Source organism: Gigantopelta aegis, chromosome 9, assembly GCF_016097555.1.
Source record: "Gigantopelta aegis isolate Gae_Host chromosome 9, Gae_host_genome, whole genome shotgun sequence".
Taxonomy (NCBI): Eukaryota; Metazoa; Mollusca; class Gastropoda; order Neomphalida; family Peltospiridae; genus Gigantopelta; species Gigantopelta aegis.
In genome coordinates this window covers 79,866,485-79,884,123 of record NC_054707.1, presented here as the reverse complement: position 1 = coordinate 79,884,123, position 17,639 = coordinate 79,866,485, and the positions used below count along the sequence as shown (strand labels likewise).

Sequence of the window (17,639 nt, the reverse complement as noted above, 5' to 3'; positions counted from 1 at the left end):
CGTATTTGATAGTTTTCCTCTTACTATGTTCAACTGTAGGTCGTATTTGATAGTTGTCCTCTTACTATGTTCAACTGTAGGTCGTATTTGATAGTGTTCCTCTTACTATGTTCAACTGTAGGTCGTATTTGATAGTTGTCCTCTTACTATGTTCAACTGTAGGTCGTATTTGATAGTTGTCCTCTTACTATGTTCAACTGTAGGTCGTATTTGATAGTTGTCCTCTTACTATGTTCAACTGTAGGTCGTATTTGATAGTTGTCCTCTTACTATGTTCAACTATAGGTCGTATTTGATAGTGTTCCTCTTACTATGTTCAACTGTAGGTCGTATTTGATAGTTTTCCTTCAACGTCAGAGTGACAGCATTCACTGATCTAGTTTACCGTTTTGTTAACTGTTTCATGGATTTTATAAAATATAATTAATAAAATTAAGATCAATAGTCACTAATAAAACGTAAGTATGTATTATTTTGACACCAGTCCCAAGAAATGAAAATGTCACAAAAGTACATCTTTTAAATTGAAAGAAAAAATGTCGGTATACAAATAAATTTTAAAAATCAAAATCTACTTAACAAAATTTATTTGCTTTTCAAAAATATACATGTACAATTATTTTCCATCAATAGATCAATATTTGGGAATTTTGTAAATGATTTAATAAATAATCCAAAATTAACTATTTAGTTTTTTAAGCAAATTTGAGTATGGTTGTGAAGTAAGGTGAGATGGGCCAGGGAACTGAAGTGAGAGGGGGGCGGGGGGGGGGGGGGAGAGGCACCTTCTCCTCGCCTCCGACATAAATGTTCGATTAACCAGTTATAAAATATTGTCGATATTTTTTTTTTTCACGTAACCATTTGTATAAACCTTATTTAACCTTTTGCACAAATCCTTTTCAATGGCGGGTTTCCTCTGATAACTACGAGTCAGAATTAACTCAATGTTTGACATTCAATAGCCGATGATTAATAAAGCAATGTACTCTAGTGGTGTCGTTAAACAAAACAAATTTGAACTTTAAACCCATTTCAAATTCCTGGTAAATAATTTTTATTTAACCATCAACTGAGTAAATTGTTTTATTATTTAATCATTTGTATAACGTGTTTAACCTTTGGCATATAGTTTAGTTTATTTTTAATACTCCCCGCCCCCTCTCGTTCTGAGTACAGTTTCAGGCCCTGGGCCCATATTTTCGAAGCAATCTTAGTCTACGAAATCATAAAATTATCGTAAGCTATGACGTCACTATGGCGTGTGCTGTAGTGACGTCACACCCTACGATGGTTTCACGATTTCGTAGCGCTAAGATAGCTTCGAAAATATGGTCCCAGGTCTTACATTGAGCTCGCAACGAGCGTGCTTGAACATTAAATTGATATAAGCACGTTAATTCCCGACATCTGACCTGACAGTCATTTGTGGGCAAACGTAGATACATACATACATACATACATACATACTACTACGTCCTCAGGCTATTCTTTATTGTTTATGTAATAATTCAGTTACGTGTCTACCGTGAGTCGACTAACACAAATGTAAACAAGGCCAGATATTTACAAAGACACAAATGCGCAATTACAAATGTACTTTGTATGTAAGATTAAACCACTTTCTTATTTGTTCTTACGCGGAAACGAGATGTACTCGGAATTTGGGGTAGGGGGCATACAATTCAAATATCATACCAGTGGCCACCTCCATTGTTGACTCATTCACAATTGTAATCGCGTGAATAAATATAGAACCGGTGTTGTAGAAAATAGCACTGCGTGAAATAAAACCTCTACATCTCAATTTTGACACAGGAAGTGTGATGTAGTTGGGCAGTAAACTGGTGGTTTATAGAAAAGATCATCCAGAGATTCACCACTGGAATATCAAAGTATGTGGTATGTACTGTTGTGTCTTCGGGAATCGATAAAGAATATATTACTAATCCACACACAACACAGAGCTGTCAACCTATGGCAATTCTTAGGGGTGAGAAAATTAGAAGTCAGGGACCAGGGATTGCAGGCTCTTGGTCAGGTCCAGGTCCCAAGCCCTGATCAAAGGATCCATGGGGCTAATCACGCTGGGTAGGGGGTAGGTCAGGGTTTTTGTTTGAATGTTGAAGCAGGTTTGAGTAATTATTACGCTTAATGTTAAAAACCATATAAGTCGGTCATCGACATTGATTGTTGGTACAGAACAGAGGGCAGGTTTCATATGCTGTATTACTACTAGTAGGTTTTTCTCGTTCCAACCAGTGCACCACAACTGGTCAAAGGCCGTGGCATGTCTTTTCCTGTCTGTGGGAAAGAGTATATAAAAGATCCCTTGCTGCATTATGAAAATGTAGCATGTTTCCTCTGTTGACTACGAGTCAGAATTACCAAATGTTTGTCATTCGATAGACGATGATTAATATATCAATGTGCTCTAGTGGTGTCGTTAAACAAAATAAACTTTTACTGTTATAGGTGGTAATATCCTAAACGTAAAAATGGCATTTTAGGTGTAAAACGAACATTTTAAATGTAAAATATTCAACATGTAAACAGCATTAAATTTTTAATTAGCATTTAACATATGTAGTACGTTGAGCACTAATTGGACACGAACACGTTTTCGTTTCAATCCTCTATTATTTTCATTTCCCATGCACATTTCAGTACAAACGATGGCACGCACCCGCACATTTTGAGGATCGCTAGTAAAACGGATGAATTATGCATAATTATGCTAATTTTTACAGCGATTAAATAATAATTTTAAAAAATTTGTCAGCGCACGAAATATGCAAACGATGCAGATACATCTGTAAGCACACAGATTTAAATTACACACAAATTTACCATGAACTCCCTCAGTAGACCCATTCACTGAATGGGTTTTGCCATTCCTAACCAGAACACCACGACTGGTATATCAAAGGCCGTGGTATGTTCTGTCCTGTCTCGGAAAGTGCATAATAAAATATCCCTTGCTGTTAAACGAAAAATATAGCCGGTTTCCTCTGTGTTCTTGATTGAAAACGTATTTTATTTCATATAATACCACACACACACACACACACACACACACACACACACACACACCTACACACACACAGAGAGACAGAGAGTGAGAGAGAGAGAGAGAGAGAGAGAGAGAGAGAGAGAGAGAGAGAGAGAGAGAGAGAGAGAGAGAGAGAAGGGGGGGGGGGGGGCATGAGTTATCCAACTTACGGGGCCCATTTCCTAATTACAAACATTAAATTATATATACTATGTGCTCTTGTAGTGTCATTAAACAAAACACACTTTATAACACAAACACACATTTATATCGCTTACGACGCATACGACACACTTAAAAAAGAAACAAACGCATATATGTATTGTTATTTTGCTCCGCTGTAAAAATGTTACACACGCGACTGGCTGACCACTTCTTTCCTAGGTGGGTCATTTTGTTCATGGGCATCACAGTTACCTGTGCACCGGCTGATTGACACGACAGGTATGTCGCTGATGACCCATTTTCAGGGAAAATGATTTGTTTTCGGCTCGACTTGAAAACACTGCGAGGATTAGAGTTTTTATCTGTGGCCGTGTAGAATTCTGAGGTTGGATTTATTCCGTGCTGTGACGTGACTCACCGATTACCAATATTCGACCGGAGATCCCCTGCCAGGTATGTTTCTACGTTTGAATCTCGCTTCGGCCGTTGCCGTTACTATACGAACTAGCAACTCCGTGAACATGGCGACTCTCGGAAATACAAATTGCTGTGAATCTGCGTAGAATTTTATGCCAGGGTACACATGTGTATAATAGACGATGGGATAATGTACACGAATAGAATACAGAGAGGGACGGTGTTAAATAACCCGACGAACTTCTATTCCGGCAATGGATACATTGATAACAATCTGTAAGCCTAGACAAATTGGTCCCGTGTCGGGTTGCAGTCACGACTTTTAAAATGTTTCATCAGGGACATAAAGTCGGTGTTTGATCCATTGGATACATGTCACTTTACTAATCGTGTAGATAATGTAGCCACACCGTTTAATATAAAAAGTATAGTGATTTTCATGTACGACACATTCGCAAAGATGATATTAATAGCCTATTAATCATTTTATTGTGTATGAAATATGTACATTATACCTGACAGTCAATATCATATCAGTGAAATGGGTTTCATTTTCTATCTTCTTTTTCGTCCACTACTACTGTCGCTACAATCACTCAGAGTTTGGAGTCGGTATCTGGATTAAAAAACCCATGCCTCGACTGGGATCCGAACCCAGTACCAAACAGCCTGTAAACCGATGGCCTAACCACGACGCCACCGAGACCGGTGTTACTACTACTACTACCTCTACTACTACTACCACCTCTACTACTACTACTACTACCTCTACTACTACTACCACCTCTACTACTACTACTACTACTACCTCTACTACTACTACTACTACCACCTCTACTACTACTACTACTACTACTACCTCTACTACTAATACTAATACTTTGCTGCTGCTGCTGCTATTGCTTCAACTGCTACGTTATCTTCTTCGTTAGAATAATAGGAGCCGAAAGTACACTTAGAATATTGGCATTTTCCATGAATTCTTTAGCATGAAATTCCTTTGAACATACATACATGTAAGCTATGTATATGGTTAATTCATAATTTTTTGTTTGTTTATTTATTTATTTATTTTTTGTTAAAAACATTAAATCTTTAAACCTCTTTTCACTTCAAGCTTATGGGGATATAGGTAGAACATCTATACTTAGTAATATCCAGATGCGAGTTCATTGAAACTGATGGTATTGTTAAATAGACTCAGTAACAGGTTACCAATTAATTTAATACACATTTTTGGCTTTAATTACTATTAATAGTCTACTACTACTACTATTACTTCTATAGTGGTTGGAAGTAGTAGTAGCTAGTAATAGTTTCTACTACTATAGGAAGAGGTAGTAACTATAGGAAGAGAATGACGGTGTTTAGTGACCGGTATCAGTGTCTTATGATTAGTATGTCACATCAAAGCTGGTATGTTATGAACGTATGATATTGCATACCAGCTTCGCCCCCATTCCCGCGGGCCATCCCCATTCATGTTTGACACAGCCTCTAGGCAGAGGAGTCGGTACGGTTAGGTATGTGCTATAAACGGGATGACTTTGTTGACAAAGCAAAGTAAACAAGTTAAAATGTTTTGGCACTGAGGAAACAAAGGCGCCTGTTTGGTGTGGGTATTGTTAGGGTTTATAAACAACATACAGGTGTGGTTTTTTCACCTGGACACAGGGTTTTGTGTAATGCTGCCCTCGAGCATTGTACAGTTAACATTGTACAGTTTTAATTAACACAATGTGCCTATGAAGATTTCAGTTAATTGAATTCATTTATTTGTATTAGTTAATTCATATAATTTTAATTTTATGTCGTATAAACATTTACTGCTCAAAGTCTTGTCATCTGAAGCCGACGAGAAAATATATATTTTGTGACAGGAATGTTTTGGAATCTTTTAAATTTCATCCAGAATTAGTTTTAAAGTTTTTAAAACATTTTGATTCCTATGCAAAATTTTAAACTGTACAAGTTTACATTGTATTATATTATATTGGGGTTTTTTTCCCCCACATGTCTTTATACACTGTTTTACATAATTATATAATTTTTGTTTTAATGGAAATAATCATATTCATAAACGTATCTTTATTTGATACCAAATAGCCAATGTGTATTTTTTGTGCTCGGGTGTTGTCAAACATCCATTCATTCAGTGAAAACACATGCATCACCACTACACAGTAAAATCTACATTATATCACTCAACCACTCCCACGCGTGGTACTGTTACGAGGGACATAAAACTATTGTATGTAGATAAATAAAATAAAATAATAATAAAAATACCCCCCCCCCCCCCCCCCCCCATAGATTAAAACACTGTAGTCAATTGATTTAGTCACAAAGTTAAAAAGTTAAAGTTGGTTTTGTTTAACGACGTCAACACTATTAGAGTACATTGATTTATTAATAATCGGCGAATGGATGTCAAGCATCGTGCAGTTTTGACTCTCAGTCCACAGAAGAAACGCGCTACCTTTAACCATTAGCAGCAAGGGCTGTTTTATAGGCAAAACATCACATAACACGGCCTTTGATACACAAGTCGTGGGACAATGCTTTGGACGGGGAGGGGGTGTAAAAAAATGTGTCCACTGAGGTGGTTCGATCCTACGACGCAACCACACCAGGCGAGAAGTCTACTGACTCAGCTATAGATCCCGCTCATTGTCATTTAGACACACAAGCAATACCAAATCCACACATTAGAATACTAAATTTAGTACATATTATATTCACAGCCTCATGCAAATAAATTACCTTTCTTTTTGGCTTAATTTTGCCACGAACAAACTTTACTGATGTATACTAGTGACTTTTTCCCCCCTTTTTTAATGTGTAATTAATGTAAACATCGTCCTTACTTTGAATTAAGCTATTTGACCTTGTGCAGCTACAGGAACCATACATTGGGATGGGATGGGAACTCTATTTACGTGCCCATATCCACAGAGGTTCAGGCACGCCCACCTCGTATTTAGCGTCTGACTTCGCCAGTAACTAATTCCGGGGCAGGAGGGACCATCTCATGTTTTCACGATGTTATAGTATTCACGTGAAAGTCTGAAGTGTAACTCAAGTCACGGATGAAAAGATAAACTGTATGAAATTTAAATACCACGCAGACGACACATTTGTGCAGGACAACGTCATTCACGCGGAACGACCGACATACCTGCATTTGCCTGCGTAGGAACACGACATGGGGGTTTAGGAATGACGTATCACTACAGGTGTGTGTCATTTATATGGAGTAAAAAAGAAGTGTACAGATTTTGGGGAAGCGGGGGTGGGGGGTGGGGGAGGAATAGAGGTAACACGATGACATGGATAGCATATCCGTAAATATATATCACTGATATGTATCAAGACACTTGGGGCGATTCAAATTAATATTATATAACGCTCGATTGAGGTTGGTTGTAGTTCTAAACCTTATATGGCGTTACAGGGAGGTGCAAACAACAGCGCTACTTATCTCCCTTTTTTTCTGGTTTTTAAAATTTGCTTTTCTTCACTTATGTACGCTTTATGTCACGATATAATGTAAGTGGTTATAGCTAGACCTATAGCTAGTCTGTGCGACCTTCACCGGATACTGGTACTGAGACAATAGCTATTAAAGTAGTGTCTTCTGTTAATGACTTACGTAACTGTTGGTGGTCACTTAACTTTATTCAAGTTGGTAAAATTCACATAACTTTAATATTTTGCATAAACACATTCCGCGTGATAATTTCTGGCATTAAATATTTAAATAGTGACTGTACGGTGAATTGCGGCGGTGTACGGCGAACTGCTACACCAGTTAGTTTTACTATCTCGAACGACATTTAAATTGTTTACTAAACTTAATTATTTGTCGTATCTGTTTGCTATAATTGCCCAATTATCAGTTATAAACTTAAGTTATATGTTATGCAAATTTTAATTACCGCAGTTCAATCGTACCAATATGTGTAGCAAGATGTATCGTTACGACAGTACCAATATCCGGTGCCGTTCCCACGCAGCCTTTTGTTCGATTGCTTTACCATTGCGTCTACGAGCCAGATCATTTGAATAAAATTCAAGATATCTTTATATACTCCGCACAAAAAGTTAAGCAACAATCAATGACGCACCAAAAGGAAGTATCAACTGACAATATTCTTAAAATGATTTGATTCTGTATTCAAGAGTAAATCAATCTAACACAACTTGTAGCTGCGCACAGCCGAATTTAAATTTATTAATCATCGGCTACTGGATGTCAAATATCTTATGGTAATTCATACATATAGTCTTAGAGAGGAAACCCGCGACATTTTTCCATTACTTAGTAGCAAGGAATCTTTTATATGCATCATCCCACAGACAGGATAACACGTACTACAGCCTTTGATTTACTAGTCATGGTGCACTGGCTGGAACGAGAAATAGACCAATGGGCCCACCATCGTGGAACTATCCGAAACTGACCGCGTGTCAAGCGTATACTTTACCACCGGACTACATTCGACCCCTATGAGGGCCAATGTGATGTTTGAGTGTGTTAACTGGGTGGTGGAGGTTTAATAAAACACAATGTGATATCAACTTGTGCATACAAGACTCAGTCGCCCCAACCAGTGAACCACGACTGGTATATCAAAGGCCTGGTATGTGCTATCCTGAGTGTGGGATGGTGCATATAAAGATCCATTGCTGCATTAGGAAAAATGTAACGGGTTTCTTCTGATGACTGTGTCAAAATTACCAAATTCATTAATCAATGTGCTCCAGTGGTGTCGTTAAACAAAACAAACTTAAATTTTTTAACTAGATTTAGATCTATCCTAATCAATAAAGCATGGAATCGGTTGTTGGTGGTTGATATATTATACTGTGAGGATAAATTTGTGGGTATTTGTATACACACTCCCCCCCCCCCCCCCACACACACACACACACCACCCCCCTCCCATTTTCCCTTCATACACTTGTGAAGAACTGGCATTGACCGGGGGGGGGGGATACTGACCGACGCCGATTGTCTTACCTTCGGCATTTGGCAGACTGTTACTGAGCTAACCGTAGGTACACCCCGCAGGGGTGTTCAGTAAATATATCATAACACAAAATAATACCGTGATATAACCGATAACACTATTGTATCTTCGGGTCGGGTACAGAACTTAGAAATCGAAGGCACAACAGGGTTTGGTTTAAAAGTAGATCATCATCCCTCCCATAAGTACTACGCCTGTTACCGGACCCGGTCGGACTGCTGGTGCTCCCTTGCACTTGCCAGTGCTGGCCGCACCCCCTCCAACCCACCCCACCCCTTTCCTGTCCTGGACGGAGGAGCCGGCGGAGGCCGGCACCTGTGCCCAGGACAGACGTACGTTACAACAGCTTGCTCTGAATGTGCACGTTAAACACTGACCTGACCTGACCTGACCTCCCATAAAAAAATATAATTTGAGGCTTAGGCATACTCCGTTTTCCTTGTTAACTTCTAGTATAATAATCAATATTTTATTGTTTAAATAGTAATTAATGCAACTGTTTTTGTAAGAATGCATAATTTTGTTGAGTGGCATTAGTAGCAGGGATTCTTTTATATCGACCATCCCACAGACAGGATAGCACATACCACGGCCTTTGATATACCAGTCTTGGTGCACTGAGAAATAGACTAATGGATGCACCGACGGTGATCTATCCCTGACCGATTTCTTATGAGGAGAGCGCTTTAACACTGGGCTACGTACCTCCACCACTTGAATCCGCATTGAGATTGTAATGGTCGAATGGATGAACTAGTTTGTTACATAATTATTGTACTTACGTCCCCGCCCACACATGTGTACCTCCCCCTCCCCCCCCCCCCATTAATTTGTTGGTAAACTATGGAGGAACGCGAGTGTGTCACATTGACTGATCAGTAGATAACAAGACAATATTTGCACTCTTAATAATACCTACGTAGATATATAAGTGGGTTAGTGCCCTTACCTTTGTGGAATGTGTTAAAATAGAACTGTTTGTGCATGCGTACGGTGCAATAAATCTGTCTTTATGTAACACAAAGGTCAGACCCGAGAAATACTTTATGGAGGAGACCCAAGGGGGGAGAGCACGTGGAACAATGAAGATTAAAACTGTACATACACACATTGTGAAAAAAAGAAGAAAAGGAAAGAGCACTTCAATTTAAGGGTCAGCCCCCCCCCCCCCCCCCTCCTCTGATCTCCTGCCTTAGATCTGTCCTTGAACAGTATTCAAAGTGAAGTCCCGTTTTGGAGCTTGGACCGTTTTACTGCTTACAGCTGTTTTAGAAGAAGGAAGGAAAAAAACCAGTAAGCAAAAGCCCATAAAATAAATGGACAAGCACGCTGCACTCTAGAAATAGGTTTCACAAATCAAACCACAGACGCGTGACAACGGGAGTTACTTGGCGTCTCACGCACTCCATACTCTTGCTCAAAGAAGAGGCCGTGTTACCACATATTTTAACAAATACATGTCGAGAGCGGATCTAGGATTTTGTGAAGAGGGTGGTGTCACACAATTCCAAAATAAGGTCCATTTGAGTCTGTAAGGATGTTCGGGGACATTGTGCCTGTACAATTATAAAACAAATATGTTTTGAGACACGTTATCAGAACATATTCAGTTTTTTAAAGTAATTAAAAAAACACTCGAAGCGGGCGGAAAGAGGGGTCTCAGGACACCATTTAGTTATTAGTGTAAACACTATTTGTTATTACAGAACTATGATTGAGGGTGTAACATTGGCGGATCCAGTGTCAAATCGAGCAGGGGTCACAACGAGGCTGTGAAGCTGGAGTGTGGGAAAAGGGTGGGTGGTAATAATATTAATAAATTAAAATTAATATTGCATTCGTTATATTGTCATAACAGGGAGGGACGGATGCTGGATTTCTCTACTATGCAATGCTTAAAAGGGACACCTATTAACAGTATTCACAAGTACATTCACAATGTTAGTAACATGTAGTATCTATATGATAATCTTTCACATCGTAAACATGACCCCCACTAAAAACAATAAATGCATTACCGGGTATATTTATCTGCTAAACACTGGATCTGTCAGGGCTCTTCGAATTTTGGAGGGGATGCGCACCTCCATCACCTTCGATGGCTGTTTTTACGATTAAATTAATGCAATAAACTGAATTGAACTGAACTGAACTGAACTGAATTAACCTCGTGAACATTTCCTGCACATTCGTATTGATATGCCATGTCCCTCCTGAGTCACATCCCACATACAGACGCAAACAACGTAGGTTGCCCCTCAATACAAAGCACTCGCTACGCCAATGCCTGCCTACCCCAATTTCAACGGTCCTGATAAAGTATATTATTTAAAACAATCAAACAAACACTTACCTCTATAAATATATCCACTCATCACTTCAAGTGACACTTGTAGAAAATATTGCAATAGAACAGCACGGTAGTTAGTTGTCGTCATTAGGTAGTATTAGATCCATGCACAGGTATTTTACATTTATACTCATTTAACTTAAATATGATTATTAAATGACAAACACTCGATTCTGTTCGCACATTAATTTTGTGAAATTAAAACAACAGTCAGAAGAATGTACGTAGTATCGCTTTGAAATCAATAAGCATATTAAATTTAAAACGTCATAGCATTGTTGACGTCACGTCAAAGGACTGTTAACGTTTTTATGGTAACCATTCCGGCCATTTTCGTAACTTAACGGAAAATGTCGAAATGCACACCCCAGCGCCACCCCTTTTGATTAACACCTAAATAAAGGTAGCGCAGTATCTGTCAGGGTAAGATTGATTATGCAAAGAATATAAATATAAAGTACATAAAAAGTATTCATGCATTAAAATAAAAGCTTGTTGCTTTTTGTTGGTTTTTCTGTCAAATGCAAAATGTAGCGCCACATATCAACATATCGGTCATCAATATTGGGTGTTTCAATAATACAAATTAAATTTTTTTTTATAAATTTAATTATATGAAGGTATTTGTTCGCTTGCGTCGACGGAAGTGGGTCTACGATTAAACTTACATATTAAATATATTTTCTTGTTTAGAATATCAGTGTCTGTATATTCAATGTGTTTCCGGTCGTCTTAATATTGGTAAGAAGCCCAAACTGGATTTTATCTTTTAGGAAATAAAATAAAAACTAACCTAGTACAAATATTAGAACGATCAGAAACACGTTTAATATACAGCCACTAATATTCTAAACAAGCAAATATATTTAATATGTATGCTCATGGACGTACGACCCGGGGGGAAAACAGTGGGAAAAATTCGGGCAGTTTTTATCTGGGTAAAATTTCGGGCAAATCAACCCTCCAGCCCCCCTAAATCACAGAGTCCCCATACGCCCATGTGTAAGCTTAATCGTAGAAATATTTTATTAGTCGATAACATCTTAAAGCATTGCAGCAAACTCAGGAATGTTCCTTTAAAGCTGCTATCAAAGGTTTATATGTATTATTTAACCAGTTAGAATATACCATCAACATTAAGTTTCTCACCATTTGTCTATAGTCGTTATACATTACCCAAAACACACCCTGTTAAGCTGGCTGCTGTTTCATGCATTTCGTCTACATCATCAAGTGACTATAATTTGTTATACAAAAACAAGTAGATTTAGGACAATTTTAATGTGATTCCTAATTTAGGTGCTTGCTCAATTTGTTGAGCCTAGACTGATGTAATGAAAAAAATATTTAGGGGTCACAGCAATTTCCTGACCCTTATTTTTCCAAAAGAGGGGTCAAAAACCCCTGTAAGACCCCCTTGGATCCGCGCCTCCGGCATAATATTACATTTGGGTAACGCAAACGTCCGGTGTAGAACATTTTATCCCGGTGTACAAAATAACACTACAAACATTGCATATCAAAGGATATTTCGTTGGTGTTCTGAATAACTAGCCAAGCGTAGAAAATATTCATGTAGTTTTCGCCACCCTCTGTCCATACTCAACTATTCATTTTCCGCTGTGTATTATAATTGTCTTGCACTTATATAGTTGCATGTGTATACGATAAAACAGTTTGAGCTTCAGACGTCTGAGCGGGTAAAGGTTCATATAGACTGTATGCGGCGCGTGCGTGCGGTCCGACTCTTGCGTGTGATACGTCTGTGGGTTGTGTTTTGGACACATACACTACATGTATATACAATGTTTTTCATTGCGCTTGGTTGTATGTATTATGTGGACTAACGCATCCAGTCTACACGCTCTCATTGAAAATAATGTACATTTATTTCGATTTTTAAAATAATTTTGTTTTTTAAATCCGGACCGCACACTCGCGCCGTAACCAGTATGTAAGAGCCTTTATTGTTTACATATGTATAAGATAAAACAGTGCGAGCTTCAGACGTGTTAAAGAGTCAGAACCGGTCACCACCAGGGAGTCGGGTTTAATAGTATTCCCTTTGATGATTTATATATATATTTAAATAGTACATGTAGTTAAATTATCTTTCCTTCGACACAAAAAAACCCAGCTAACATGTTTAATGTCTACATAGTTTTCGTAAATATAGAAGGAAGGAAATGTTTTATATACTTAGCCAATTTATTGACTTGCTACTTTGTTTTAAGTGTCTATAGTCCGTCCCATCATTCTATTAAAATGTTGGGGTTTTTGTTGATGTTGTTGTTGTTGTTTTTTGTTTGTTTGTTGTTGTTGTTTTCTGGGGAGTTTTGTTGTTGTTTGTTTTGTGTGGGGGTTTTGGGAGGGGGGTTTGGGGGGGGGGGTTGTAAATAATTTCAGTTTGGTTTGACGTAAGAAGAAAAGTAAAAGTGATTTGGAAATAACAAAGAAATACAATTTGTTTGTGCAATTTTTCAATTTACATAGTATGAAAAATGTGGGACGGACGATAATTTGAGTTCGGCTGAAAGTGAATCTTGGTAAGTCCCTGTCTCGTACGCGTATAACAGTCCCTAGTTCTGGAAGCAGTGGCGGATCCAGAAAACCCATTTAGGGGGGCCCGAGTGACATGAGGTGGAATGCCAAAGGAACTTTGGGGGAGGTTTGGAGGGGGGTCGCAAAATTTAGGGGGACGGGCCCCTCACCCCTCCTAGATCCGCCTCTGGGAAGTGACAGACAACGATGCCTGGGAGAAGTCATGATCTTGTTAAAGGGACACGCCCTAGTTGTTAACCATTACGCCGTTGTTTTTCGCTATTAAACCCATTTTCTCAACAACAAAATTGCACTTTATTTACATTTTATTATTTAGAAAATACATTTCTATTCATCTGAAATGTTTTTTGGTAATCCTGGTAATCCTGATGTTTGTAATACCACAAAATGCATTTTTCGTATTTCTTAAAAACGCACGCGCGTCTGAGAAAAAACCGTTGAGCAGACAAGGTCTAATCTATTTTTAGAGGGGATCTTCCCGTTTCAACGTCACAGACGTTGGTATACCACGTGACCGTTATCATTTTGGTTCGGTTTGTTTTCTCGTGCACGGTTCGCGCAATCAACATCCGATTTGTTGTCGTTTGCTTGTTCATTTGTGAGGTTTTTCTTCACAGTTCGTGAACATTTTCATTAACAATAAAGTTCAGACAAGTAAGTATCTCAATACAAAACGTTACAAACCCTTAAAACCAATAAGTCTTACGATATCTGGAGAGGAAAGAACAGTTGGAACATGCCCAGGAGAGGTGAAAGGAACGCACCCCAAGTCTGTGTGCACTCTGGGAAATTTGTCGTGACATAGGCATTTCTGTGCTTCGAGCGACATCTACCGGTGACATCAGAATACTAACTTTCAAAATTATTTCAAGTTATTGGGTCACGGGGATTCCCATGGTATTTATTGATATAAAATCTGCTTTTTCACTCTATTTTATAAAAACATGATCTAAGTGTGTTACAGTTTTGTATATTAACCAAAATTAGAATTAATTTTCGCGGGCTGAAACGAGGGCGTGCGACTTTAAAACGTCGTTTAGAGCTGCCCTTGTGATGCGATTTTGATTGCTGTCACAAAATAGCAAAACAAAATCACAATCGACAGATACGTAATTTATGCTATGACGTCATTAGGAAAAGTGCATGACATCGAATAGACGTTCTTGTCAAAATCTACCACGTTAGCTTCCGGGTACATGTCACAGGTAATTACTTTAAAACCAGGTTACCTTATTTGGTAGTGTATATAATGGCAAAAGTGTAATGACATATTTACTTGGATAAAGTATAAAACACACCCAGAAGGTACACAGAATATGTACGGTGTACTTACAATAGGCCTAAGTTCACAGACGCATAGCTTCGGGGGTGGGGGCTGTTGGAGCTCCCCTAGAAAATGCATTAAAGCACACACATTTATCTTTGAGCACACGTGCCTGGTTCATAATAATGTTTGAGTCGACACTTTTCAGCAAACATGTTATGTATAATAATAATAATAGGCCTATCATAATCATTATCATTATATTATCATCATTATTATTATTATTATTATTATTATTATTTCAGGATGGAGGGTTTTCCCACTGCGTTTATTTTAGCCAGACGTGAGGACGTGATCAGCAACCCCGACGTCTTGTTTCGCCTCGTCATACCGACGTCCACGAAGGACGGGGTACAGTCGGCAGCCGGCCTCGTCAACGTCCTACCACAGCGAAGGTATGTGACTATGTCACTCTTTGTTATAACCTGTAGTTTTCTTACGGCGAGGGGGCTAAATATAGACAGTCAAACCTGTCCTAGCGGCCACCTGCCTTAAGCGGACACTTTTCCCCTCCCAAACGATTTGTTATGTAAATGCACCTGCAATAAGCGGTCACCTGTCTAAAGCGGCCAGTGGCCACCTAAATCGGATCCCAAATCGCTAAAATATCTGTATTAAGCGGCCATATTAAATGTTAACTATTTTTTTTTCAAAAGGGACATTTTAACAACAGCGATAAGGGGCAGCACAAAACCGATCTTCATACCTTCAGGAATACTAGCACCCATTCAGTTCCGACATCTCTACTGTGTATCAGTTAGGAAAGTATGACTCTGCAATGCATCTAATTGCCTCTGGGCAAGCTACGCTTGGTATTTGTAGATTTGTAGAAAAAGAAAACAAACTTGTTGAGAACGGTTAATTTAATACATTCCATTTGCATTTGTTTGTGAAGGCGACGACATGTCATCAGTTGATTTATAGTCAACTGTGAAGCACACATCCGTTGATTAGCAGTACAGGCGGTAAAACAAGCACCAACAACAAATGTTTAAATACTATATACAGTATATGGCAACCTATAATTAGGGGTCACCTGCCTTTAGCGGCCACTTTTATCTACGCCCTTGTGTGACCGCTTAAGACAGGTTTCACACGTGTTATTAGTCCTCTACCAGTTCATCCGAAGAGAACGTTTAGGATATTAAACGAGCTTCAATGTTGTGTCATGTTTATGTCCTGAGTGAAATAATGTTCAAATTGTCACGAGCTTTAGCGAGTGACAATGAAAACTATTTCACGAGGGACATAAACATTTATATCACTCAACTCGTTTGGTTGACGTTCCTGTAAGGTTCTAGTGCGCCAATCGATGACGTCCGGTCCAAAAGTTTGTTTTGTTTAACGACACCACTGGAGCACATCGATTAATCAATCATCGGCTATTGGATGTCAAACATTTGGTAATTCTTACTCGTAGTCAACAGAGGAAACCCGTTACATTTTGTCTAATGCAAAAAGGGATCTTTTATATGCACTTTCCCACAGACAGGAAAACATATACCGCGGCCTTTGTCCAGTTGTGGTGCACTGGTTGGAACGAGAAAAAAAAATCAGCTGAATGGATCCACCGAGGTAGTTCCATCCTGCGACGCAAGCACCTCCAGCGAGCACTCAACCGACTGAGCTAAATCCCGCCCACACTCGATGGGCGTAGCAAAGCGTAGCACCAAGTGGGACGTATCACTTCGATAGGTACCAAGTGGGACGTATCACTTCGATAGGCACCAAGTGGGACGTATCACTTCGATAGGCACCAAGTGGGACGTATCACTTCGATAGGCACCAAGTGGGACGTATCACTTCGATAGGTACCAAGTGGGACGTATCACTTCGATAGGTACCAAGTGGGACGTATCACTTCGATAGGCACCAAGTGGGACGTATCACTTCGATGGTGGGACGTATCACTTCGACACAAGTGGGACGTATCACTTCGATAGGCACCAAGTGGGACGTATCACTTCGATGGGCACCAAGTGGGACGTATCACTTCGATAGGTACCAAGTGGGACGTATCACTTCAATAGGTACCAAGTGGGACGTATCACTTCGATAGGTACCAAGATATTTTTAACCGTATGGGTAATAATATAGGTATCGTATCCGTTCTGCCTTGTCCGTCTGTCTTTCTGTCCGTCTGTCTTTCTGTCCGTCTGTAAGTCCCATTTTTAGTTTTCCGGATTTTTTTCAGAAATGTGTATAGCTTTATCATCTATTGTTACAGAGTAGGTTTGACTTTCGATGGCAATTTACCAATTTTATACAGAGTTATGGCCCTTGAATTAAGGACATAAGAAAATGTATTAGGCCTGGTAGAGGACAGAACAGAACAGAACAGAACTGCATTGCTTTAGCAGTACTCTCAAAATGCTCGTTTCTGTCCTGTCTGGATACAGGATCAACATTATTTTTCAATAATTTTCAGTATAATATGTGAACTTAATTTAGGGGATAACAATGTTGTATTTGAGCATTTGCGGACGTTAGTGCTGGTTTTACTGTCGCAAATTGAGTTTTACCGGGGAGGACAAATATAACATAATTATCCCAATTCTAATTCAATAAATCCATTAAAAAAAATATTTTCGTATAAATAGTAATGTTTTGGAAAGAACGCAGCTATGACAAAAACATGGTCACTACTATGTTGTTTCAAGTCATTCGCTTAATAAAATAATTACAAGCGTAAGCAGCTTAAAATATACGTTTTCACGTGTAATACAACTGTTGCTC

The 17,639-nt window shown here is 38.9% G+C and overlaps 1 protein-coding gene across 1 annotated transcript in view; it reads left to right on the top strand.

Annotated features, from left to right (window-relative positions):
- The first annotated feature begins 3,229 nt into the window (after positions 1-3,229).
- Positions 3,230-17,639, top strand: part of LOC121380848 — a 28,334-nt gene continuing 13,924 nt past the window's right edge. The window contains exons 1-2 of the mRNA XM_041509839.1: positions 3,230-3,670; positions 15,149-15,298. Of these exons, the coding sequence (XP_041365773.1) occupies positions 15,150-15,298 (149 nt within the window). The 5' untranslated portion in view covers positions 3,230-3,670; position 15,149. The remainder of the gene's footprint in view (positions 3,671-15,148; positions 15,299-17,639) is intronic.